Below are 26,274 nucleotides of genomic sequence, written 5' to 3'. Positions count from 1 at the left end.
ATTGGAACACTCGTGCTTGGGTTGTTGCCTCTTGAGCGTTGCTCATATGGAAAAAGACCAGGCCACAGAACTTGACCGAGTGGGCCAGCAAACTGACAGAAGAGGGTGTTGTGCACCACTCACTGATGGTGACCTTTATTTTCGTTTCTTGTCAGGCACTTAGCCTACACTCCCATACTGCACGCAAAAGGATTTACCCCTGACCCCATTTTAGCCATGGTGCACATTGAACCCATGCCATGCGCACCCTGTTTCACCACTTTCCCTAGTGCCTCCCCTAGCTGCCCAAGACTATCTTTCTGGATGGAGCTATATAGGGATCGCCACAACCAGATTAATGTTTAGAAACATACAACTATTTGGATCTCAATCTGAAGTGCTGCTTCAGCGGCTGTATATTCATGAATGATGGGAAATGTTTATAGCACAAGCAGAAAGGCCACTCTGATTATTTTTTTACAGTGCTTCGAACATGGAAGCAAGGCTACGATCTCAATAGCAGATTGATAAAAGGACTTTTGGCTCCTACTTGCAGTTGCTATACAGTGTCTCGTGTAGCAGGATTCACAGGGCAAAGAGTTGGGGTTAGAGTGCACCTGATGAGCTCCATTTTCCTGTATTAAATACAGAGCTTACATCCAGAGTATATTGACATGCTGCAAAGGAAAACAAAAGGACAAAAAAAAGCTGAAAATGGGCACGAGAAAAACAAATTTGGTGACCATTCCTACAGAAGTAAATCAGATGCAAAAAACAAAAAACTAAGCTGCGTGGTAATCACACAGCTGAGGTACTATCTCAGGAAGCCTTACTGTACCAACACGGAACCAATGAGGAGCCTCTCCGACCTATGCCAAATATTGACAAACTACTGTACATTCTGCACAAAGTGTACAGTGTCCATCACTTTTTTTGCAGAGGCAATTTGGCAAAACAGTCTTGAAGAATGTAATCTACAAAAACTTGGCATGTACAGCAACTTGGGTGATTTATGGCACAACTTGGTGCCAAACTTGTTGTGAAAAGCTTGCGGGTATACGCAGGTGGCATTACAACTTTCTAGGCCGTTTCATAGTTCAGCCCAAGGATTTCCAATCACCACTACATAGAGATTTATTAAAGACGAGAATATACTATTAACCACCTGTCATTTGTGAATTGTCATGCCACTGAATTAAGTTTGCTTCAAAATGAGAACTTGTACCTTGTTACCAATAATTGGTGTTAACGTTATCAAAAAATGACAAGTCATTCATATGTTTTATGTTGTCACAATCTTTATTGGCTGTGATAAAGCACAGAAAGCAGATCGTATCTTCCCAGATTAGGAGGACATCTGTCAGATTTCCTTTGTGCTGGGCCTACTGAGACTTGAGATTCCATTGCTGTATGCATATGCCAACTGTTATAGCTTACAAGGAAGATACAGCAGGCCACAGGAGGCTAAGAGGCCGAGAAGCCTCAGAGCTCTCCTCACCGTGATCCAGGACAGAGGCTGAAACATCAGATCATAGCCCAATTGTTCTTGACTCGTTGTGGCGGTGAGAAGGCCCAGAACTGTTCTGTGTCTTAGACAGCCACAATAAATGGAAGCCTCTGAGAAGGAGTCTGTTGCGACTCCGGCTTGCTTTTAGTAAGCCCAAACCATGTCAGGAGGTTTGCGGTTTCTCCAGCATTGTAGTGGTGGTGCAGCATACTTTGAAGTCCGTTGACTCCAGCAACCAGTCGCCTCAGCGGCAGGAGCCGCTCCCATCATCTGAATGCACCTGGAGGCACTTTATAAACCGGCGCGGGCTCACGCAGCCCGGGGCCCGTTTCTCGAGCATTGTAGTGGTGGTGCAGCATACTTTGGAGTCCGTGGACTCCAGCAACCAGTCGACTCAGCGGCAAGAGCCGCTCCCATCATCCCAACTCGCCTGGGCCCGTCTGAGGCCGGCTGAGACTGGGCTGGGCCTACCCACTTGGTTCTTCTCAGTGAGCCACATTATCCCCAGCAGCTGCCTCTCCTAGTGAAACTAACGGCGACTGAGAAGGAAGGACTGTCTGTGCTGATGTGTGGTGTTGGCCCCTAAGTGCACTATTCCGTATAGCGCAAAATTCAGTTGAATTCTGTCGAGCTCTTGGTTTGAGTGTTTGTGCTGTGCTCCGGGTGCTCTTCATCCTCAGGGCTGCCAACTTGTAATATCTAATTGGGACCCAGTATTCTTCATACTTCGCACTTGCCTTTTAGTCTGTTGAGCCATGGTTAGGAGCAAGACAGCATCAGCCGCTGCAAGGTCAAAGACTGGTTCCATTGCTTCAGTAACTACCATGGATATCTTCTTGCAGCGGGCAGCAGCAGTGATAGAGCTGGTTAATAGACGTCTCTCTGGGTCACCAACTAGAATCTCTAATCCTCGACTAGTCAACACTCACGTATCCTTGGTGGAGGGTGATGATGAACCCCTGAGTCTGTTTACCTGATCTGAGTCTCATGTTGTCGCACAGGTCGGTGCTGAGTCAACAAGCTTGTTATTAGCCAATCCTAAGGCTATCCCAAGGCCCCTTTCACCTGTCATTACAATAAGCACCAAGGGGGGTAGCGCAACCCAGTCACCACAAGGGAATGCTGCTAACCAAATTAATATCTCAGGGGAAACTTCTCCAGCCACCGGGAGCGTGAACCTACACTTGCCAGCTAAGGGGAATTTGAGGCTTGGTGTAGGCACCAAAAGGAAATCTCAAGCCATCGGGGGTAAAGCGAAGAAACCTAAACCTAACCTGGCTTCTAAGCCTGCGGCACCTGCTTCAGTAGTCTTAACCACTGAACCACTGGTGGCTCTGGAATCCTAATAGGCCGTGATAATTAGCCTGTTGGACTTAAAATTGGGCCAGATCCTCGAGAGGCTGACTTTGATTGAGAAAAGCTTAGCAGCCCGTAATCTACTGTACTATCGTCCCTAACTGGCGGGTCAAGGGATAGCCCGGGACTGAGTACTGCAAGGGACTTTTTCTCCTTGTCAAATTTGTCAAAGAATAACTCAGAACAGTCACGAACACAAACACAGACGCAGTCTATAGTACAGGGGGGAGCATGTAATAAAGAGTAAAGGCGTAAGCAAGAGTAGGGGGATGCTTGTACAGGCGAGGGTCCAGGAGTAAAGTCAGCCCTTAGGTGGACAGATGCAGGGGAGCAAATAGGCACAGTTGCAGTGTCTAGTGGTTATTCATTTCCCACCTGAATCAACCTCATATGTAGTGGTTTTGGGGAATGTTCCACCTCTCCCAATGGGAATTAAAGAGGATTTTGGTCAGTTAAAAAATAAAGTACTGCACTGGCTATCTAACAATACCGTTTTGGGCTCAAGGGTGGCAAAAAATATCATTATGGTGCGTAGAGTTAGCTGGATAGGCAGCTCTCGTAAAATTGGCATGGATGATTGAGTTATTGTAAATTTTAATAGATCAGATGTCGCCGAAAGGATCCTTTCCAGGGACCCATATTCTGCTCCTCTTAGCTATGAGTTGTCTGTTAGGGCCTTATCTTTAAGCTTTTTTTTAATAAACCTGATACATCACGGTATACCCTTGGGAACACCAATATGGAGGCCCCCCTAGTTGGCTGGTCACAAAGATTCCCTTCTGCACAAGTACACACACCCGCAGCTCACTCACGACATACGCCAGGTCAACAGTATAGCGCCCCTCCTTCGCTAGATTTATTTAATAGATTTTCCTCATTAGCCAGGTTGGAAGAGTGTGATTGACTTACGAGCCCCACATTGTCTGCCACAGTCTCAGAGCCCAAACAGCAGGATTCCCAGTGCAAGTCAAGAGGGTCCCCGGAGCATTTGATGATAATGTTTTATCTTGGAATATTGCAGGCTTGTATAATAAGTTTCAAGATCCTACCTGGTTGCAATTTGTGAAACAATTTAGTGTGATCTGATTACAAGAAACATGGTTAGCGGATTACAGCTTATTTTTGGAGGGATAGAAGGCTTTCTTTGTTCCAGCTTCTCCGTCGAAGGGTTGTAGAGCCAAGGGTGGACTGGTCATTTATATAGCTCTGCGGGTAGACTGCCAGATTCAGGTTCTGCCGACACTGAGCTCAGGTCTCCAGGCTCTGGTATTATAATGGGGGGCCTCTAGTTTGAGACTTCTAAATGTCTACAATTCGGTGGCAGACCCACCCCGTGTTTGTAACATTACAGTGCTGGGTTCATATATCAGGCAGTCTTGTGGTTCTAGTGTACATAATTTTATCTTCCTGTGTGATTTTAATATCCACCCATGTGGAGACCCTAGGACCACAAGTACTGCTAACTTAGGTTGAGGGGGTTCCACATTGAACACCATATTCAAAATTATTGAATAATCTATTAAATTAATTTGATGTCACTCATGTCTGACCAGTATAGTAAAGCCCTTGTCCCTTCTTTTAAAGGGAGAGGTAATGGTTCTTTTATTGATTATATCTTAATTTCAACTTCTTTACAGACTTTATTCTGTGGTTTCACTATTCTGGAAAGTGTCTTTAGTGACCATAATCAGCTCTGTGTCCAATTGCGTGGTCCCTTACTACTTTGAAATCGTAGGGTGGTGAATAAGGGTACGCTAAGACCAACAGGCGGTAGACGAAGGCTTAAATGGTCCCAGATCTCTCCAGGGGACTTTTATGATGAAGTTAAAGAATCCTGTGCTACAGAATTAGCGCTGTGTACCTATCCAGGTATTCCCCTGGGGGAGGTCATCAGTGCTTTCCACATTACCTCCACCAAAGTCAGTGAACTCTTAAGTGCTCCAGTATATAAAGTAGTTACTTCAAACCCCAGATGGTTTGATTCATCATGTTCTCAGGCGGCGTGGAAGTGGAGGGGAGCCCTGAATGGTAACCAGAGAAACCAACGTTTGGTTAGAGACTGTCGTGAAGAGTACAAACTGTCACTGGCTAAAAGGAAGGATGTCCTGAAGGAGGAGTCTTGGAAGCAGTTGATAGAATCGAGTACCCTTAGCAATAGCTCGTGGTTCTGGAGCATTATTAACAGACCGTTTTTTGAGCATGAAGTAGGGGGTGAATTAGGATCGCACATCACTGAGGACGAATGGGTGCTCCATTTTAAAACTATGTTTGAAAGTCTAACTGAGCTAATTCGCCAGGCAGGTCGCGATAGGGATGCCCCTGTAGTGTTTTTGAGCAGGGAGAGGTTGAGGTTGGTATTGCCGGTTTAACCTGCAATAAAGCTCCAGGTCCAGATAGCATCCCCCCTGACCTTTTGAAGTGGGATCCACTTTTTTGGGCACCGGTACTCACAGCGGTTTTTAATGCAGCGGCCAGGGATGGCTGTCCCGAGTCCTGGGCCACCTCTACCATCGTACCGGTCTTCAAGAAGGTTGATCGTAATAGCACTTTCTGCTATAGGCCGATCTCACTTCTTGATTCAGTGGTTAAGGTTGTGGGTTGCGTATTATTAGAACGGCTATCTACCTGGGCTGAGGAGCACAAGATAATCTTGGATGTCCAATTTGGATTCCGCCCGGGTTGGTCAACCATGGCCCAATGCCTTAACTTAACCATGCTACTCAGTAAATACACGGTTGCTCGCTCCAAAACTATCTACCTAGCCTTCATGGACTTAACATCCGCATTGGACTGTGTAAATAGGGTCAAACTGTGGCATTCCATGAAGGTAAAGAGCAATAGAGTGGAGAAGTGTGGCTCACTGGTTAGAGGAGGCAGACCCTGAAGCAGAGGTCAGACCCGGGACCAGGGTTCAATTCCCGACGCGGCAGGGTCTTGGGCCCAAATATCCACGGACTTGATAATTCTCGTTTCGGTGCCTACTCCAATCATGGGTTCACACTCTGCAGCTCTGGGCATTAGCCTGCTTAATCTCCACTACGGCCCCCCGCGGCGGGATGCCTGGCTTTCACCTTGGGGAAGCCAGGACGGGTTCCCAAGGCAAGCGCCGAGATGCCTACGGGTAATCGAGCGCTGTATAAGAACGCATAATAATAATAATAATAATAATAATATTGTGAACTTCCTTGAGGATCTTCATAGGGCAACAAAAGCCAATGTTGGATTCTCCCAGGATCTTCGTGTCTCCAGGGACTTTGCTATAAAAAGAGGTGTACGTCAAGGCTGTATTCTGGCCCCATTCTTGTTTAACCTCTATATTAACGACCTAGGTAGAGCTTTATTAGATACAGGGGGTGGTTACCTGTATGTAGGGCGACGTGGGCTTCCCGTCTTACTTTACGTGGACTATGCAGTGTTTTTATCCAGGACTGCTAGGGGTTTCCAATCTTTGCTAGACGCCTTCTCAAACTTTATGTCAGATCGAGATTTTTCCATCAACAACTCGAAATCTTACATAATGCAGGTGGGGACTCGCCCACAAAAAAGTTTTCAATTTACAGTTGGCCCTGCCAAAGTTCCCCGGACGGACGTGTTCTCATATTGGATGATCAATTAAAATGGGGGTCTCTGATTCAGAGGAAAAAGGGGGATCTGGTTCGAGTGAACGCGGCCATTTTTAACTTTGCTTCTAAGCTAGGCAAGCGACCAATTGCAGCTATGCTGACAGTTTATCAAGCAAAAAGTGTAGCTATAGCCTCTTACGGTAGTGAAATCTGGGGGCATACCGCCAAAGACACTTCAGGTGGTTGAGAACACTTTTTTGAAGCGCCTGTTGGGTGTTCAGAGTGGTCTGTCGATGATGGTGGTCCACAAGGAACTGGGGGTGCTTATTCAAAAGATACCCTGGCATTGCGCCCCCTTGTGTTTTGGCTAAACTGTTGGTTGAACAAGGACTTAACGCTCAGCCACTTGATTTTAAGAGTATGTCCCTTGACAATGCGTCCCAAATACCGTGGCTTAGATATATTAAAAGCAGTTTCAAGGGGGAGGGCGTGCTGACCTATTTTCCAATCCTGATTCTATTGTAAAAAGGGATGTGGATATAATTACGAAATCCTTCACTACCCTATGGAAACTGGAAAGGAAAGAGCGGGATTTGCAGAAACTCAGTTCCCGCAAATTCCTAATGTTAAAAACAACTCCATCTGCCGAGCCTCATCTCCTGGGGTCCTTATCCACTTATGAGCGGGTTTTATTATCCAGGTTTCGCCTGGATCTTTTTCACCTCCTGCTTGCCGTTCCAAGAGGGTGCAGTAGAGGTTATTTGTTAGCACCCTGTGGCTGTGACGGAGAGTCTCTACAGGATTTGCTACATTTTGTTCTTTCATAACTTTTATGACGTGCAACAGAGATATTTTTTAGTGCCTACTTTAAAGAAGATGAATTTTAATCAGGCTCGTCAAGCTCTCATGTACCTCCAATTGTTGAAGGCTGATTGTATCTTTTTTATTGTTAGCAATTTGAAATCCATTGTGAGAACCAGGGCTTTTCTAGACGAATAGTGACCAGATTGATGATTGAGCACGTAGAAAATGTTTATGAAGGGTAGGACACAGGTGTAGGGTAATGCTGAACTCAGGGGGTATATCGTTCGACCATAAATTGTGCACTTTATTGCTAGAGATTATTTTGAGAGATTGTATAATGTTTTTTTATTATATCTTATTTGCCTTCTAATTTTACGGACTCGTGTTTTTAATGTAGCTTGGATGTTTGCAACTTTCATGGTTTTCTCTATGTGAAGCCTAATGAAGTCTATTGGGTGATGATGATAAAGCACAGAAAGCAGTTATAGAAATTTTAATCGCCCTGCATGGTGGTGCTTGTCTGCTTCTTATCCCCTGTGTATATACTTTTCTCATTTTATGTGATTAATACCTCTGTTCTTTAATTATGTGTTTTTATTCAAGTGATGATATTTTATGTAGCTTTTATGTGTTTTCGAATAACGCTTGTTTGGTTTGAACAAGTAATTCTAACAGCAGCTAAACCACTGAGGTTCTTAATTTAAAAAAAGCGTGAACTGAAACAAAATATTTATCAAACTGTTTTAAACTTGAGGTATTAAAACATATTAAAATGTAAAAAGAGGAAATGTGTTTCACAAAAACTTTACCTAATATACCTGCTTTGCCTATATTGGTTATAGACTCGCCGTAGTGCCGTCGAGAAAGGACAGGTGACGTGGACGGGCTTGGTATACTTTCAGTATCAGATGCCGAGGTAGTTTCTTTAAACGTGCTGAGAAAGCATGGCTTCATCAACCTGTAAGGAGTAGGATTTGCTGTGTTGTACCAGTGGATCTGAACAGGGGAAATGTTGATGTAGTGCTTCAATATTAACGGCTCCAGTCTATACGCCTAGAGGAGAAATTAAAGAAGAGAATAATACGAGATCTTATAGTGAAAACAGAGAAAAGCAAAAATGTCCTACAAACTTCGGCATAACAGGGACAAAGTAATTTCACGGAAGGCCATGGGTGCCATAAAACACATGAAATACTTAATTCACAATACACAATGGGCAAAAACAGCACACAAAAATCCAGCAGCAACAAGATGTGAACAGGTTCTGTCAAGACGTGTTAGTCCCTTATGGGCCAGGGCAGATGGTGTTGATTGTGCTTGTGTGTGGCACTTCTATGTATTTAGTGTTATATGTTATATGTTATATGTGAAGCTTTATTATGAGCCCAGGCATACGCACATTTTTTAAATGCAGTAATCATAATCAAGTGAGATGCAACCACAACATTTTGTACTGTACACAACAGACAGAACATCTGCTTTTCAAATGTGTGTAAATCTGGCACCTTTTGTATGAAAGATCCCTTCACAAAGTGCAAGTTACTTACCTTTGATAACACTGTCTCTGGTGGATATTCTATCTAACTGCAGATTCATTAACTTCCAATACTCCCAGGTGGAAGGTAGAATCCATCACCTTGTACAGCAGTGCTATCACAAGCCGCTTGATGGCACCATATCGCTCCAGAAGTGACATAGCTCTACTGCTGCAAGCTAATGTCAGTTTATTATTTCCCTCTTTTTCGTGCCCCTAGATGCAGAGCGTGAACAATTGTTGGTGTCAGTGGGCTGATCCCCAACTTGGGAACTTTTTAGATGTTAAAGTGTCACTCCAAAGAACGGTAAGGTGAGAAAGCAGTGAGGAATATTAGTTAGATAGAGTTTCTACCAGGAATAGCATTACTGAAAGTGGGCAACTTGTTCTTTTGCTGGATTCTTTTAGCTGCTGATATACTCACCTTAATAATAATAATAATAATAATAATAATAATAATAAAAACATTTATTAAGCGCCTGAATACACTACACAGTGCGTCTCCGCGCTTACAATAGATACCAACGGTGGTGGGTCTTTAAAGCGGGCTCACCCGATACAGTCATGCAGGACTTAGCAGAAAAAGTGCTGTTCCTGCTGGATCTGCCTGACAAGGTAGCAGTGCTTTGTAAATATATGCACTGATGCCCACGCCACAGCCTGGCAGATGAAACGGAAACACTCCATGAGCCAACTCAATGGTATCAGCCTTAGCCCTTGTGAAATAAGCTCTCAGGCCTTTCGGGGGCTGCTTCTTGGCCAGTGCATAGCAGATCTCGATGCAGAGGACGATCCACCTTGGCAAGCTGGTCTTTTGCACAACCTTCCCTTTCTACATCCCAGAGAACCCCAAAATCAATTTAAAAGTTTAAAGGCCTTATGAGGTCCAGCAATGGAGCCTTTCCTCCTGGTTTGAGGGATAAGGAGGAACAAAGAAGGCAGTCATGGCGATGGATTGCCCTATGTGAAAGGGAGTCACAGATTTTGCATAGAGAGTGCCTGGAGTTTATGCATGTGATGAACATATTTAACAGCGCTATACCTTCAGTCAAGTGATGCAGAAAGCTACTATGCATTAGCTCAAAGGGCACACACATGAGAAAAGTCAAGATCAAGTTAAGGTCCCACAAAAAGCATGGGAGCTAACAAGTGGATCAAACCCTTAATAAGTCTCATCACACCAGGTGATTTAAACAAAGATGGTTGGTCCAGTAAACATAAAAAAGGACTTCCGACAGATTTCCTTGTAAGGAGTCAATCTTGCAGGTGCAACAGTAGGCCACAAATTTGTCCCAGCGCCCAGCATAAGTGGTTTTGTGGCCCGGGGGCAAAGATGATATCCATCACTTCAGGCAGCAGATCAAATATAGTCAGATGCTGCTAAAAAAAAACTCCACAAATGTAGACGTAGGTTGCACAGATTCTGGTGAAGGCCCCTGCTGTGTTGCGGTTATAGAAGATCCTCACAAAGTGGTAGCCTGTTTGGAGGACAAATGCTCATGCCCAGACAATCCAGGCACCACATAGGCCTTGTCCAATCTGGAGCCACTAGCTTGACTTGAGCCCGGTTGTTCTGGATTGTTTTCAGAACTCCAGACAGGGGTGGGAAGGCTTACAGGAGTTCTGTGTTCCATTCCACTCGGAATGTCGCACCTAACAAATGTTCTTGTGGAAACTCCAACAGGTAAAACTTTTAACACTACATGTCCTCGAATGTGGTGAAAAGTTCCAGCTATAGTTCTCCCCACTGTTGGATGATGCCCTGCGCCACCTCGGGATGTAAATGCCAGCTGTGATGTATATGCTGCCTGCTGAGCTCGTCTCCTCTAGCATTCGGGGACCCTGCCAGGAGGTTGGCCATGGGGAAAACGCCCAAGCAATCTAATCAGGCCCATAGAGCTTGCTGGTAAAGGATCCAGGATCCTACTCAACTCCACGTATTGCAATACCACACGGCAGTGATATTGTCCATGAGAATCTGCACCAACCTCTCCTTGATGCATGACAGAAAGGCCTTCATAGTCAGACAAATGATGTGGAGCTGGGCCTCCTGACAAAAACAAGCATTTGCAATGCAACAGGTCTCGCATTGACTACAGTTTGAGTTATTGGCATTGTAGATTACAATGCCTTTTATTAATGTGTTGGTTTTTGAAATAAATAAATAAAAGGCATTGTCATTTACAATGCCAATAGCATAAACTCTCGCAAATGCGAGACCTATTGCATTGTAATTGCTTGTTGAACATGTTAACACCGTGCAATTGTCGGTGTCTCATCTCAACAGTTCCATAACACACACACATGGCAATAAGCAACACAAAAGAGTGGCCACTCGTGTTGCTGAATTTTTAGTAACTTTTAATCTGTTACACTTTCCCAAAAATAATCTGCAGATTATGCAGCAGATGGATTATGGGGAAAATAAGGCAAATACATAAATATGTTAATATAAAATAAACAAGCATCCAGGGATTAGTTACAAGGTATCACCTCCTCTTTACCCAGGCTAGCTTGAATCCTGTGGCACAGCAAGCATGGTGCACACCAACACATTCCCTCAATGTACAACACCATGAGCACTCTTCTGCACATCATTCTATCCCCACAACACACCTATGCCCCAAAACACACCCGAGCCCCCACAAAGCACACATATGTCCTAAAACTCTGCATAAGCTATTCTCCAGCTCTCCTCCTGATGCACAACCACCACAAGGGACATCATACAGCAATCTCATGAGACATCCAGAAGTGTTATACTAAGATACTACTCAGAGGTCCCCGGCTGCACTTCACTCGGTGAACCTTGCTATACAAAGTCAAAGTCAAAAAGCTTTATTTCGATAAAATGTCATTATCATAAAAGCAGTTTAAAAAGAATTGGTAGTTAATAATAAAATTAGTAGCACATATCCAGTTAATAACATGGAGTATAGCATTTACTAGAATAAATATTATTTAAGAAAAAATTAAACAGAGAATTTAAGCTTTCTGGCTCGAATAGCCCAAGCCCAAAATAAAATTTTTGCAAGTATCCTGATTGCCTCATCATGGCTCCTAGTTCCCAGTTGCCGACACAAGTTCTTCAGCCACACCCTTCTTGGATTGGCATATTCCTTGCAGACAAATAAGAAATGGGCTAATGTCTCTGGGTGGGCTGAACATGACGGACACAAGTCAGTTTTGTCTGTACAGGATTTCCATGTTTTGGTGAAAGTGTTCAGTGGGAGAGTACCCGTTCTAAATTTAAAATACAAAGACCGGGCAAACGGTTTCCCGATTATGTCTAGGAAGGGTTCTCGCCTGGGACAGTCTTTAAACATCAAAAAGTCCTCTGTAAGCCTGCCAATGGATGAGCTAGAATGCCTTTGGGAGCGAGTCCAATCCCGATAAAGGTTTTTAAGTACTTGTTTTGGAGGAGAGGTTCTGCTAGACCAGGAATCCAATAGGCCCAAGTTCGACAATAAGATCTTCATATCAGTTAGCCATTTGACTCTGGCCCAGTGTGGTGACTCCATTATTTCTTCCAGACTTCTGGCATAGGCACTGAGTTCCTCTACCCGCCAAATACGGGCCCATAATAGGAGAGGACGAAATTTCGCAATTTCGCCGAACTGGGTACAGCCAAGGTCCATAAATAAGGGCAGAAGTGGGGTACTTTGAGGGAGGGACATTATTTACCTACAGAATTTGTTCTCAGATTTTTGTAGGGCTTGAGAAGATGCGAAGCCCCAGAGTTCAGCTCCATAAAGCGCAGAGCTGACACCCTTGGCAGCATAGATCTCTAGGACTGTTCCTATTGGTTTGAGCGAACTGGAACGTTGCTCCCTTAATAGGGCACCTGTGATCCTTTTGTGATTCAGCAGCATCTTATCTAAATGGGGAGTCCAATCCATTTTGTCTGAAATGCGTATCCCTAAATAATCAAATTCTTTTACCCTTTCCAGGGATTCGCTATTTAAAATAGGGGGGCGCACTTTCTGTTTAGGGGGATTAAGGACGAGGTATTTTGTTTTATTGGTGTTTATGACCAAGCCTCGGTCAGTACAAAAGGATTGGAAATTGTCCAAGAGTTTCTGTAGTCCCATTGGGGTTTTGGAGATTAGGAGCGTGTCGTCCGCGAAGAGGAGGGTCGGTATACGTACCCCCCCCAGGGATGGTTCGTCAGATGGAAATTTGAGTAGATGCTCCACCACCCCATTAATGTACAAAGAGAAAAGGGTGGGAGCCAGAACACATCCCTGGCGGACCCCTCTCTCGACCGGAATACAGCCCGTTTTCTCCCCTCCAGAACCCCACCTGATTTGGGCAAAGCTGTCTTGATGGAGCCTGACTAGTAGAGATAGTAGGTACTGTGGAAGCCCCATGTTGGCCAGAACCTTCCATAGCGAGTCCCTGGGGACGAGGTCAAAGGCAGTCTTTAAATCGATAAATGCGAGATAAAGACTGCCCTTGCCTATCACTACTACCTTCCAGTAGATCATCATAAGCCTAAAGGCCTGCTCTATCGTTCCAGTGCCTACTCTGTGCCTACTCTGAAGCCGGCCTGAAAATCGGTAAGTATTTTGTTTTCATCCACCCAGTTGAGTATCCTGAGTAGAATGACTTTACCGACAACTTTTTGGCTTACATCTAGTAAGCGAATCGGCCTATAATTAGACGGATCATCCCTAGGGCCTTTCTTGTGGATGGGAACCACCTCTGCCCCCTTCCAAGACACAGGAATGGGGGCACCCCTACAGAGGGCAAGAAGAAGGGAGTGGATTAATTTACCCCAATTAACACCATCAGATTTTAGCAGGTCCCCAGGGATGCCATCTGGTCCTGCAGCTTTTTGTGGAATGATGGAGTTAATAGCATATTCTACTTCCTTCGGTGTAAAGTCAGGATCGCCAGGGAGAAAGATATAGTCAGTGTGAAGAGAGGAATGGACTGACCCTCTTCCATTTATGTCGTTATGGCAGGAATACAGTTTGGAAAAATGAGCCTCCCATACCTGGCCCGGAATGTTACAGGTTACGAGGTCGCTATCCGGTCTGTTTCGTGCCCTTATGGTGTCCCAGAAGGATTTAGAGTCTTTTTTCATGCTGGCTTCCTTAAGGGTTAGCCAGTAGTTATCCTCCCACTCCCTTTTAGCTACCAGTAAGGCCTTTTTATGGTCTCTTCTGGCAATTTGGATTAGTGAGAGAGACTTCCCTTTGACTGCCTCTATTAGGCGTGATTTGGCCTTCCTGCATTTTGCCGAATACCAATCGTGTTTGCCTTTAAATTTAGGTTTCTGTTTCCCCAATGGCAATTGTACCCATTTCCCCAATGGCAATTGTACCCTTGCTATACATCAACCTGAGCCTGTCTTGCTTAACGTAACGCATTACGTTTGCTTTGGTGCTTGTTCCTGTTGGACTTTGGAAATCTGTATACTTATGCCTGTCAATGCCCATATTTTAAGAACAGCAGTATGGTGTGTGCCCAAGTGTGAGCAAGGTACAAAAAACAAACCTGTTAGGCTTTATCAATACTTGAACAAATGTTCATTGTTAAAGCAGTTTTGCGGGAAATGTACCAATCACAAGGGTGATTCAGAAGAAAAAAAGATGCAGAAAGGTAATGGTCATGTATTTCTAATAATCAACCACCTCCATCAGCTTTGAGCAAGTGGGCGCCTAAGGACAAGCAGGCATTTCATGTAGCTGCAGGCAGTTGTAATTGCTATTACCCCTTAAACTGCCACCAAAAGGCTGCCTGTATGCTTAGGAGCCTGAACAGGCTGATGAAAGACGTGTGTGCAGTCATGCCGTTCATCTGACCGGGTTCTTAAAGGGCAGCCTATTAACTCAGATTACAAAAGTGACTGGGAAACTGTCCAACAATCCCAGAAATCACTCGAGCAGCAGACTCGCACAAATCAAATCAGTGCGTCCCCCACCTCCTTCAGCTTGAGACTGAGCTAAGGAGATTTACACCATAGATCAAGTCCAGTGGTTGGAATATTACACAAAAAGTGGGGTAGGGGCAGTGGCCATGCACTTGGAACGGTGCTTTATTCTCGAACGATCACTGATCTGTTTAGACAGGCGGCAGAAACCAAAAAATCGCCAGCAGGAAGCTCAAATCCACGCATAATTCTATTTCTTGTGAAAAACATTTATATAGCATGTCTTCCCAAGTTCATAACTGCCCAAATTTGCAAGCAGGGGCCACTTTTTTGCTATCTAGCTTACTAATGGGGGCAACGTTTGTTTTGGTGCCCGGGACTATTTTCTGTACCAGTTCAAGCCTGTGTGAGCGAGACGGAGTGAGAAAACAGCGTTCATGACACCGAGTGAGTGTAACCAATTAGTCCTAAACAGTCCTAAATGTGACTCTGGTATGTGTGCGCGTATTAGAAAGACGAGGCAGATATAGTGTAAGGATGGCACGCTGCCCTGGCTTGTGTATGTCTCTGCCTGTCTGTGCACGAATCTGTATGCACGAGGGAGAGAGAATGTAGAAAAAGATAAGTCTATCCTAAGTTAGATACGTGTGTGTGTGTGTGTGTGTGTGTGTGTGTGTGTGTGTGTGTGTGTGTCTCTCTCTCTCTCTCTCTCTCAGAGTATGTGAGATAACGAGAGAAATAAATGTGTGCCTCAGACAGCGAGTGACCTGTCAGTGTGTGGGGAGGGGAGAGGGCGTGCGCGCACTCGAGAGTGTGAGATAAGTGCAGCGGTGGGACCATCTGAACGAGATGAGCCGCGCGAGTGTTGCAGTAAGGAGCCACTAACAGTTAATGTATGAGGCACGTCACTGGCCCAGTGAGATGCTTCTGTGAGCGTGTGTTGTAGAAGACCCACCGCAGTTCCCAGTAAAGAAATGGACCTGTGAGCCGGAGTTATGCGTGAGGCCTCATTTAGAAGCTGAAGTCTGAGTTAGTTTAGGAGAGAACCCTCTGCCATGAGTGAAACACTGAAGTCTGAGTGTGTGAAAGAGGGGTGCCTTTGTCCTGAGTGTGACACAAAACTGTGAATTAGTGTAAGAGACAAAACTCTGCCATGCGAGACACACTGATCTGTGAGGGTGTGAAGGAGGGGGGGGGCGTATGTTTTCAGTTAGACGCTGAAGTGTTAAGTAATGTAAGAGACACCCCTCTGCCACGCACAGACGTGTGAGTGTTTGAGGGAGAGACTCCTTTACGGAGTTAGGAACTAAAGTCAGAATTAGTGTAGGAGACTTCCCCCATTAGTAAACACAGGTTTGTAATTGTTGTTGGCCCACGTACCTGCACCTCTAATATTAAGCTCAGACAGTGAAGTCCAAGTCACACTACCAACAACTTTGAGACAATTGTGGTGCTGAAATATTTGAAAAGAGCAATCCATGTGGGAACATATTAAATTATATTAAAACATATTTTGGTGTTTAAATATTTTAAATACATATTTTCCCAATCAGTTGTTTTTTATACTCACGTAAAAGCGTGAATTTGTGCAGTCTATAGTGCACACACAAGATAGTAAATGTATTTGTTAGTTTTTTGCCCTTGCTTTAATACTAATTGCTCAGAAAATGTAGCATGTAGCTAATGTGGCTTATTTTTGTTAAAGCGCTTGTGGCCAGGTTCACGACAGAGTTTGGACATGTGAGCATGTGTCGTGTTCAAAGAGTTAGAGGGGGAGCCCACATAGCCTTCATACCTCACAAACTTGCCTCAAGACGCTCAACACTTTTGTGCACACTTATTTTTCGGTTTGGCTCACAGTACGCTTTGGAATTACGTGTAACTGCGATTCCCTGTGGGAAGCATGCAATATATTGTTTACAAGGACTCGCGGCGGCTCCATGCCCAACCCTGGCGATTTCAGGATATCAATAGGTGATTCATTTTGCCCGCGCAGACCAGGACGTACTTTTCCTCATTAGAGCGTGGCCCAGAGAAAGGAAGAGACAAACAAAAAACTTACACAGTTGTCGGAAGAGAACGACCGGCAATGAGTAACAGAAGGGTGTAAAAAGGGGACAGAGAGCTCAAAAAACAGCAACAACTACACACTTGTTGACAAATGGCAAGCCGCTGAGCTCGTGGGATCCTTATGCACTTCTGACGAGCTGCAGAAAAGCCATCCATTTGCCCTCCACCCACAGCGCTCAGCCTTTCGTGCCGCAAGATAATTGCTTGGAACTGGAGTGTGGCGCGGCGGCACACAAAACAGTCAAAGTTGGTCACCCTCGGCCTCCGTCGTGTGATGGAACTGGACTCGAGAAAAAAAGGAAGTCAGGCATCCTTGCCCGTGACATGGGCGGGGCCTGTGACGCGGCCGGAAGAGGCCGGTGTTGCTCGTTCATGCGGGGCTCCCATCATGGAGGGAGAGCCCGCGGCAGCATGAAAATCCACAGAAGTGCCCCGCGTGTGGAGATGCGCCGGAGAAAAGGAGCGCAGCGAGGCGACGCGACAAAAGAGCACGGTGAGTGGAGGGGGGTATGTGTGTCTGTGTGCATCTGTGTGTGCGCGCGTAAGCCCGTGAGTGGTGGTGGTGGTGCTGGTGGTGGGGAAGGGGGGGTGCGTGTGTGTGTGTGTGTGTGTGTGTGTGTGTGTGTGTGTGTGTGCGTGCCTGTGTGTGTGCGTGCCTGTGTGTGTGTATGCCTGCCTGCCTGCGTGTGTGTGTCTGTGTGCGTGCCTGCGTGTTTGCGGGGAATCTGAGCCAGGGGACGGGCACGGCGCCTGCCTGGGCGTGCGCGCCCACGAGGTGAAGTCGATGCTCGTGCCCGGCCCCTGTCTCACATTCCCCCAAGACGGCTGACTATAGTTGTCGATCCAGACAGCAAATGCTTCGCATTTGCTTTTGTCTAGGCTCGACCTAACCAGAGTCTTCTAATCTCCACCTTCCCCAGATGAAATCCCCAACCCAAAAGGGATGCATCTGTCCACACTTGCTGCTTTAGGTATGGAAAGGAGAATGGCCAACCGCAAAACCAATTTCAGAAGAACCGCCATTACTGCAGATCGTCTCTTCCGAGATTTGGAGGACATCTGTCAGATTTTCTTGATGCTGGGCCCACTGAAACTTGAGATTCCATTGCTGTCTGCATATGCCACCTGCTACAGCTTACAAAGAAGACACAGGAAGCTAAGAGGCCGAGAAGCCTCAGAGCTGTCCTCACCGTGATCCAGGACAGAGGCTGATCCAGGACAGAGGCTGTAAAGCACACTGCTACCCTGAGGTGTCCTGGCGGTGGGAGCTGCCTACTTGGTTACTGGACAGGAATTACTATTTCAGGAGAAAAGCCAGGTTTTCAGCCCCCTTCTAAAAGGAAGGAGCTCGGTTGCACTTCTGAGGTGGAGGGGAAGGCCATTCCAAGTCTTTGCGGCACATCAGAAAAAACTCCTGCCTCCCCATTTGGCTGTTTTAATCAGTGGAATTTTTATTTGTTTTGCATCGGCCGAGCGCAATGCTCTGCCGGGAACATACCATTGGAGATGTTCTCATATGTAAGCAGGGCCAGCTCCTTTCAGGGCCTTAAAGACCGTACAGAGGGCCTTAAATTCCTCGCGTTGTCTCACCGGAAGCTAGTGGAAGTTTCGAAGTCCCTTCTTCACAGAAACACACTTTGGGATGCCCAAGATGACCCTGGCTGCTGTGTTTTGCACGACCTGAAGTCGATTAAGGTGTCTTTTTTGGATGTTAAGATAAAGGCTGTTGCAGTAGTCATGTCAGGATAAAATAAGAGCCGTGACTACTGTTCTGAGGCCGTCTTCAGGAAGAAGAAATGTAATTTTCCTCAAAATCCTGAGAAGATGGAAACAGGAGGAAACGACTCGACTAATCTGCTCTCCAAAGGAAAGTTTTGCATCCACGATCACCCCCCAAGTTCTTCAGGCAGACTTGCTACAGACATTCATAGACCACCTCCAGGTGACCGCAAACCTCCTGACATCATTTGGGCTTACTATCAACAAGCGAATTTTTATCTGGTTTGCATCGGCCGAGCGCAATGCTCTGCCGGGAACATACCATTGGAGATGTTCTCATATGTAAGCAGGCCAGCTCCTTTCAGGGCCTTAAAGACCGTACAGAGGGCCTTGATCTCCGCCATGTTTGCCCTCATGCTGATATTGTATAGACTTTTACTTGCTACCATGTTTACCCATGTTCTCCCTACCCTGCTTCGACCTACCTGTCTTGTTGATGCTTATTTGTATTCGATGCGAAGCCCTCTGATACCTTCGGGTCTATCTAGCGCTATACAAAACTTAAATAAATAAATAAATAAATACACTGTAGGTACTGGGGGCGGGCCCATGATTTCAGGTCACCAATCGGGTGACCAGAGATTTGAGGAATTGCCAAAGATGATCACCTCAGTTTTCCCTGCATTTAGCTTGAGGCAATTTGCGGACATCCAGCTTGCAATGGCTTGCAAGCAGTCATGACAGTCCCGACCGGTCTCAGCCTCTTTGCCCTTCTGTATTGACAACACTATTTGTGTGTCATCGGCATAGGAGGTCAGCTGGAGCCCAAATGATCGTATAAGGGCTGCCAGCTGGGACAAGTATACGTTGAACAGTGTAGGACTAAGCGCTGAATCCTGTGGTACTCCACAGGGCAGGGAAAAAGGCCTCAATTGATCCTTGTCCAGGTCCACTGTTTGGGTTCTATCCAAGAGAAAAGATTTTAAAAGGGCGTGGGCCTTGCCTTAAAACCCATTTTCGACTAACTGGTCCAGTAGCACTTCATGGTGGACTGTGTCGAAGGCCACCAAGAGATCCAACATCAGATCATCATCCGATTGTTTTTGACTCGTTGGGCAGTGAGAAGGCCCAGAACTGTTCTGTCTCTTAGACAGCCACAATAAATGGAATCCTCTGAGAAGGAGTCAGTTACGACTACGACTTGTTGATAGTTAGCCCAAATGATGTCAGGAGGTTTGGGGTCACCTGGAGGTGGTCTATGAATGTCTGTAGCAAGTCTGCCTTCAACAGCTAGTGGACCTGTTAAGGAAAACTGGCATCCCACCTCCGAAGAATTAATCGTGACCAATGCCATCACTTTAGTAAACACCCAAGCAGCGCTGGTGAGACCAAAAGGGAGCACAGCAAGCAGAAAATTCTTCTGGCTTACCTTGAAGCGCAGGTTATGTCTGTGGGACTGAAGAATGGGTATATAAAAATGTGTGCCCTAAAAGTCTAAGGATACCATCAAGTTGCCAGGGTGCAGAGTCGGATCTGAGCCAGCATGAGCGGTTTGAATTTGTCCTTCCACAGAAAGGTGTTTAAAAATTGGTCTAAAATAGGCCAGAGAACCCCATCCTTTTTTGACACAAGGCATTAATGAAAATAACCACCATCTCTTCTGAGTCCGGTACTTCTCTGGACAGTACTCTTGGACAGTAATGTTTGCACTCCCTGCAGAAGAATCGACAGATATTCTTCTCTCTGATGTGGGTGAATGTGTGTTGGGGGAAAAATAAAAGTTAGAACATAAATATTCTGAACATTTCAGAAGACCCATCTGCCTGATGGATCGCCAACCTGGGAAGCAGCACTGGATCCTGCTCCCCATTAGATGGACCTACCCCACTAAGGACTAACTAAAGTGGGTTGATGGCTGTTGCAGCATTGGAGGGGTAGAATGAAGACCATGCTGGTCTGCACCTTGCCTGACCCACGCCTAGATAAACTCAAGCGTGATTAGCAGCACTCTACAATTCCACATACCATAACATAGCACGCCTATGGCCTATAAAGGACTGGGATCACTGCTGTATTGTTGGGAAGACTGCCTTTGCCTATACGCCACCCATCAGGAACAGCCACTGAACCTTTTGAATCGGTGTCGAAACTGCTTGGCAGTGGTCAACTGACCCAGGGAGTGAGCCAGGGCTTTAATTAGCTTAAAGGGCTCCAAAGTAGAATCTGCTTTTTCACTGACAGAGCATGAGCCAATAAAAAACATACCCATGAGAGAGGCTTGCACATTGCTGGAAAATCATCTTGGGTCACATCCATGAGTGCTAGCCAAGTACAACACTTGTGGCAACTGAACTTCCCAGGAACTCAGCAGTATCCAGGCTACAACGGATAACATGTTTGGATAGTCTTATCGGTCATCAATTGCCTGAACCAAGGAGGCTCTAAGGTTTTCTAGAACCACCAGCAAGTACTCCGTGACCATGTCACCCATAGGTCATGTGTGTAGCAGCCAAAGAGGCAGACAACATTAACTGAACTGGACTATGAAAACATACTCTTGGCAAAGTCTCAACTCTCTGTTTGAAGGAGTCATGGGGAATGAATAGGGTTTCACATTACTAGTTGAGGCCTGAACCACAAGACTTTCTAGAGTATGATGTTTAGCAAGAATATTAGGATCGCCACAAGTCTGTCACGCTTATTCACAACTGGCCAGAAACAGGGATTTGGTCAGCAATAGGATTTTTTTTATCAGATGGCAATCTATGGTCAGATATCGCTAGTCCAGGCAACAACATTTTAATAAGGATTTTCATTTTGTTCTCATCGAATGGCAGATGTAAATCTAGAACCTCAGCTGCCCACTGGCCCATCATTGCAAAGTATACACTTTCTCCCAAAGGTAGGCTAAGTGGCGAGTCAACCCCTGCATCAGGGTAGCTGTCAAGCTCACAGGGCACTTGTAAAACCATGTAAAAATTATCATCTGTGTAATTGGGTGCTGGGAAACCCATCTCCACCATTATCATCCCTATTCTGGGAATCTCTTGTTCAGACTCAGAGACAAAAAGATAAAGGAAACTTTATTGTGTGTTTGCCAAGGCAGAGGCACCAGGTCAGAGTCGGAATGTATGACAATTGATTCTGCTTTTGTAATCTCATAGTGACACTGGTTTAGATTGAGTAGAAGTTGGTTTTGTGTCAGACATCGGACTCAGCAGTGGATTCTCTCTTGATGTGGCATTTGTCCTGGCATCGATGTGGAAGATTCTTTAAACAAGAGAAACCAGGAGCTTTTATATAGGTCCAGCACATGTGCTCCCTTCAATAATGACTTCAAAACAAGAGTATGCAGTTCCTTAGACAATGTTAGGAGACATGAAGGGTTGAATACTAGTGGTATGCCAGGTCAGTGGAATACGCTCCAACAAGAGCAAGTGCCCTCACACACCCCGAAAGGTATCATGCTTCATCTGGGCATGCTCCTCGTCGGGCCGGCGCTGCAATGCCCGACGGGCACCCCTGAAGGAGCTCTTTGCCAGAGATCTTTTAATTTTGTCATATGATGAGGTGTGGGTTTGTGGGGTGTGAAGCGTGTGTAGTATGGTGGACAAAAGTGATTTAAAATAGGTTTAGTGATGGTGAATTTAAGTAAACTTTACTAGGGCAGCTCACTAACCTAACTAAAAACAATGAGGCTCGTGTAGGATTCAATGGTCCTAAAGAGCAGTCGTGATCATTTTGTAAAAAGTGAGGTCAACAAGTTTCTTGCCTAGTCTAGTCCAGAAAGGGTCTAATGTCAATTCATCAGGACTAGAAAAATTCAACACACATCCGCACTTCGGTTTTCTCCAGCGCAGCTGCATTGAGTAGCCGGGCTGGAGAAACACCACAGACTCCCTGGTCTGAGCTGGGTGTCTTTCATTCCTGCTCAGACCAATCCCGGTCCTGCTCTGCAGTGCAGGGATTGGACAGGGAGTCTGTCCCAGGGGCTGCTGGGACCAGCAGGCATGAAGGGGTACGACAAGATGCTGGAGCAGCCGGCAGCAAAAGATACGTTTTTTTTATATTGTAAAGTTACTTCTCCAAAGCATAAATCCTCACACATCATACTGTGTTTTAGCATAATGCCTTTATCCCTGGATCTGAGACTTCATGTGCAGCACATCTGATCAATCCATCAGGATAAATCACAGTGCCATTTTCTTCTTTTAAATGGAAGTCCATTCTGGACCTAAGCAGCTGATGACCAATAAGAATCAGTTCCCATTACCCTTTTTAGGTCTTGCCTGCATCAGCACATGTGCGGCATGCGCTCCTGGTTGCAAGAGCTATTGTATACAAGGGGCTTACTGCCTGTCCTTTGCTTAACATCTGTTAGCTTTATTGTCACTCTTATTTGCTGCCTTCTAATTGACCAGTGGATGCTGGCTTAACTTCTTCTTTCAGCTGGAGCATGGACGAAATACAAATTGATTCAGCTAGTTTGCTTTCCTTCCACTAATCGCGCTGTGTTTGAGGTACTACTTTTATTTTTTCTTCTTTTAGCTATGTTTAACTGGGTTATACACACTTCCAAAAAGTCCTTTTTGCCTTTGAAATTGATGTTTATTGTGGCAACAGATATCTGCTTTTACCGTGACAAAAGAAGTTAAAATTCCCTAAGACATGGATGCAATTGCTTTTTTTTTTATGTGGCAGGATTTTTTTGCCAAATGTCATATTTTTCTTTTTCACACAAGGGGAGATTAACTGTTTTGCTCAGGATAACAGTGGCGGTGTGGAGAGACCTAACAAGCATTGGCAAAACCAATAGGTTTAGTCTTTGAGACTACTGGCCTTTTGTTCATGCAGTACAGCTTGGGTATTACCCACATTGGCAATAATTTGTAGCCATGCTGTATAGCAGCTGTGCAAAAAACACAGTTGATGGACAGAATGTAGAACAATGTCTTACATTCACCCCAGTACAAGGATCTGGGCCTAAATCCATCGTTTTTTTTGCACTCCACACCACCCTGGGTTAGACACTGGCTATATGCAAATCAGCTCTGACCCTGTGCCTCATGGGAACAGTCCAGTCCGAACTACCAAGCCATGTCTTTCCCAGACCGGAATCAAGCATCCAAGGACCGGTTTCTGGCTATCAGCCTTCATTCAGCCTGGATAGCTTGACTCCAGTGGTGTGGAGAGCCTGGGACTCACGTCTGAGCATACCCAGCCCACTCGGGGTGAAAATTGCAAAAAACACAGTTGATGGACAGAATGTAGAACAATGTCTTACATTCACCCCAGTACAAGGATCTGGGCCTAAATCCATCGTTTTTTTGCACTCCACACCACCCTGGGTTAGACACTGGCTATATGCAAATCAGCTCTGACCCTGTGCCTCATGGGAACAGTCCAGTCCGAACTACCAAGCCATGTCTTTACCAGACCGGAATCAAGCATCCAAGGACCGGTTTCTGGCTATCAGCCTTCATTCAGACTGGATAGCTTGACTCCAGTGGTGTGGAGAGCCTGGGACTCACGTCTGAGCATACCCAGCCCACTCGGGGTGAAAATTGCAAAAAACACAGTTGATGGACAGAATGTAGAACAATGTCTTACATTCACCCCAGTACAAGGATCTGGGCCTAAATCCATCGTTTTTTTGCACTCCACACCACCCTGGGTTAGACACTGGCTATATGTAAATAAGCTCTGACCCTGTGCCTCATGGGAACAGTCCGGTCCGAACTACCAAGCCATGTCTTTCCCAGACCGGAATCAAGCATCCAAGGACCGGTTTCTGGCTATCAGCCTTCATTCAGCCGGACTGCACTGTTCCCATGAGGCACAGGGTCAGAGCTGATTTGCATATAGCCAGTGTCTAACCCAGGGTGGTGTGGAGTGCAATAAAACGATGGATTTAGGCCCAGATCCTTGTACTGGGGTGAATGTATGACATTGTTCTACATTCTGTCCATCAACTGTGTTTTTTGCAATTTCACCCCGAGTGGGCTGGGTATGCTCAGACGTGAGTCCCAGGCTCTCCACACCACTGGAGTCAAGCTATCCAGGCTGATGAAGGCTGATAGCCAGAAACCGGTCCTTGGATGCTTGGTTCCGGTCTGGGAAAGACATGGCTTGGTAGTTCGGACTGGACTGTTCCCATGAGGCACAGGGTCAGAGCTGATTTGCATATAGCCAGTGTCTAACCCAGGGTGGTGTGGAGAGCAAAAAAACGATGGATTTAGGCCCAGATCCTTGTACTGGGGTGAATGTATGACATTGTTCTACATTCTGTCCATCAACGTTTTTTTTGCAGTATAGCAGCTGTGCGGCATGGCTTAATTTTTTTTTTTAAAGTACTATGATGCATCCTGCGTTCATGCACTAAAAAATAGCTCATTAGCCCCAGCTACGTCATATCACTTCTTAAAATTAGTTTTAGCCGCACTGCATAGCACTGCATTGTTGTACTGCATCCATGTACTGCATGGCAACAAAACAGTGCCAAAGCCAATAGCTTGTCTTAATCCAGGTAATCACCCCCACCCATCGTAGCCAGTTTGCTTGCCTCTAGGGTCTCTAAGCTTCATATAAAGTAATAACAGGACTGGACTAGTAGATTTGGGATTTTCTATCCAGGAAAAAAAAAATCAAGGGCTAAGCTTTATGAGAGACGAAAAGTTGATATTGTGATGCTTAATGAGTTTATAAATTAGTTTTTTTCCAGAGTTTTATATAGCGCAAACTTGACCCAAGGGTATGTCAGAGCTCTTTACATGAGCACCAGTTGCTTACAAAAGGACACATTCATTTGTGTTAGGCACAGGGAGATTAAGTGATTTGCCCAGAAGCACATGATGTTGAGCGTCATTGCTGAGCCTCGAACCCTGTTCCCCAGATTTGAGATCAACAGCACTAGCTGTTGGGCTACATGCTTCCCCTAATTGGCTATCACCAAACAAGTTACAAAAACCTAAAGGATCCAATAATGAGACTTAAAAAGTGAGTGACTGGCTTACCAAATACGACATTTGCTGTTTTTAGAATGGGCAGTTGTCACTGCTCGCAAACCCACCCTGAGAAAATTAAGGATGTCATAATTGGACGGCCCAGAATAAAAACTGATGTATTTTATTTTAATGCCCCGACGGTGATGCTGGGAAATGAAATAGGCAAAGCTGTCACTTCATTTCTGAAGTAAAAACAAGAACTTATCCACAGCACCATCTAATGAAAGAAGACAACAATCTGGTTTGTGTTGTAGTTGGCAAATATTTAAATCGCTGTAATCATGGATTTCTGCAATCTTAAATCTTTCATTCCTGGCAAAACGAAAACACATATTTCTTGTTATGGGATGCTATGGACATTGTTTTTTAAAGGGATGTAAAACACAGGTTTCAAAATAAAGAAATACTGAACTGAAATGCTACCCACCTTTATCAGTGTGTTTAAACACTGATAGGGTGTGTATGAACTATCACTTGGCAATCGGGCTATGTTACTTTATTACTGCTAGTAGTATTAAACTTGGCTTCTATGAATCATTGGGAGAAAAACTTCAACCTTCACAAAACACAGGAAGTAAAATGATCCATGCTTCAGACACTACCATCTCGAGCTACGTTTCATTTGCCCATTTGATTCACAGAAACATGTTTATCCAATGAGGGGTTGTCTTTATTATCCTTGGTAAGAATCTTTTCTCAGGTGTTGGGAGTTTGGGTTGGATGCAGATCCTGGCTCGAAAGTTAACAACGCCAGTGATAATCCCCTAAATTTGAGATATCAACTTTGTCAAACATCTCTTCGAGCTCCCCCTCACTCCCTTCCCCCTCCTTCCATCCCAGTTATGAAATAGGAGATAACA

General features: G+C 45.2%; 1 protein-coding gene across 6 annotated transcripts in view; it reads right to left on the bottom strand.

Annotated features, from left to right (window-relative positions):
* The window catches only part of DDHD1 (DDHD domain containing 1), a 466,403-nt gene that overhangs the window by 65,842 nt on the left and 374,287 nt on the right, over nt 1-26,274 (bottom strand). For 4 of the 6 annotated variants that reach the window (XM_078659828.1, XM_078659830.1, XM_078659833.1 and 1 more), the window contains one exon: nt 8,019-8,262. In XM_078659828.1, coding sequence (XP_078515954.1) covers nt 8,019-8,262 — 244 coding nt within the window. The remainder of the gene's footprint in view (nt 1-8,018; nt 8,263-26,274) is intronic. The other 2 variants (XM_078659831.1, XM_078659829.1) reach the window with 1 other exon arrangement.

This window comes from Lissotriton helveticus, chromosome 9 (assembly GCF_964261635.1).
Source record: "Lissotriton helveticus chromosome 9, aLisHel1.1, whole genome shotgun sequence".
NCBI classification, from domain to species: Eukaryota; Metazoa; Chordata; class Amphibia; order Caudata; family Salamandridae; genus Lissotriton; species Lissotriton helveticus.
Note: the sequence above shows the minus strand (reverse complement) of the source record. Positions and strands in the feature narration are given on the sequence as shown.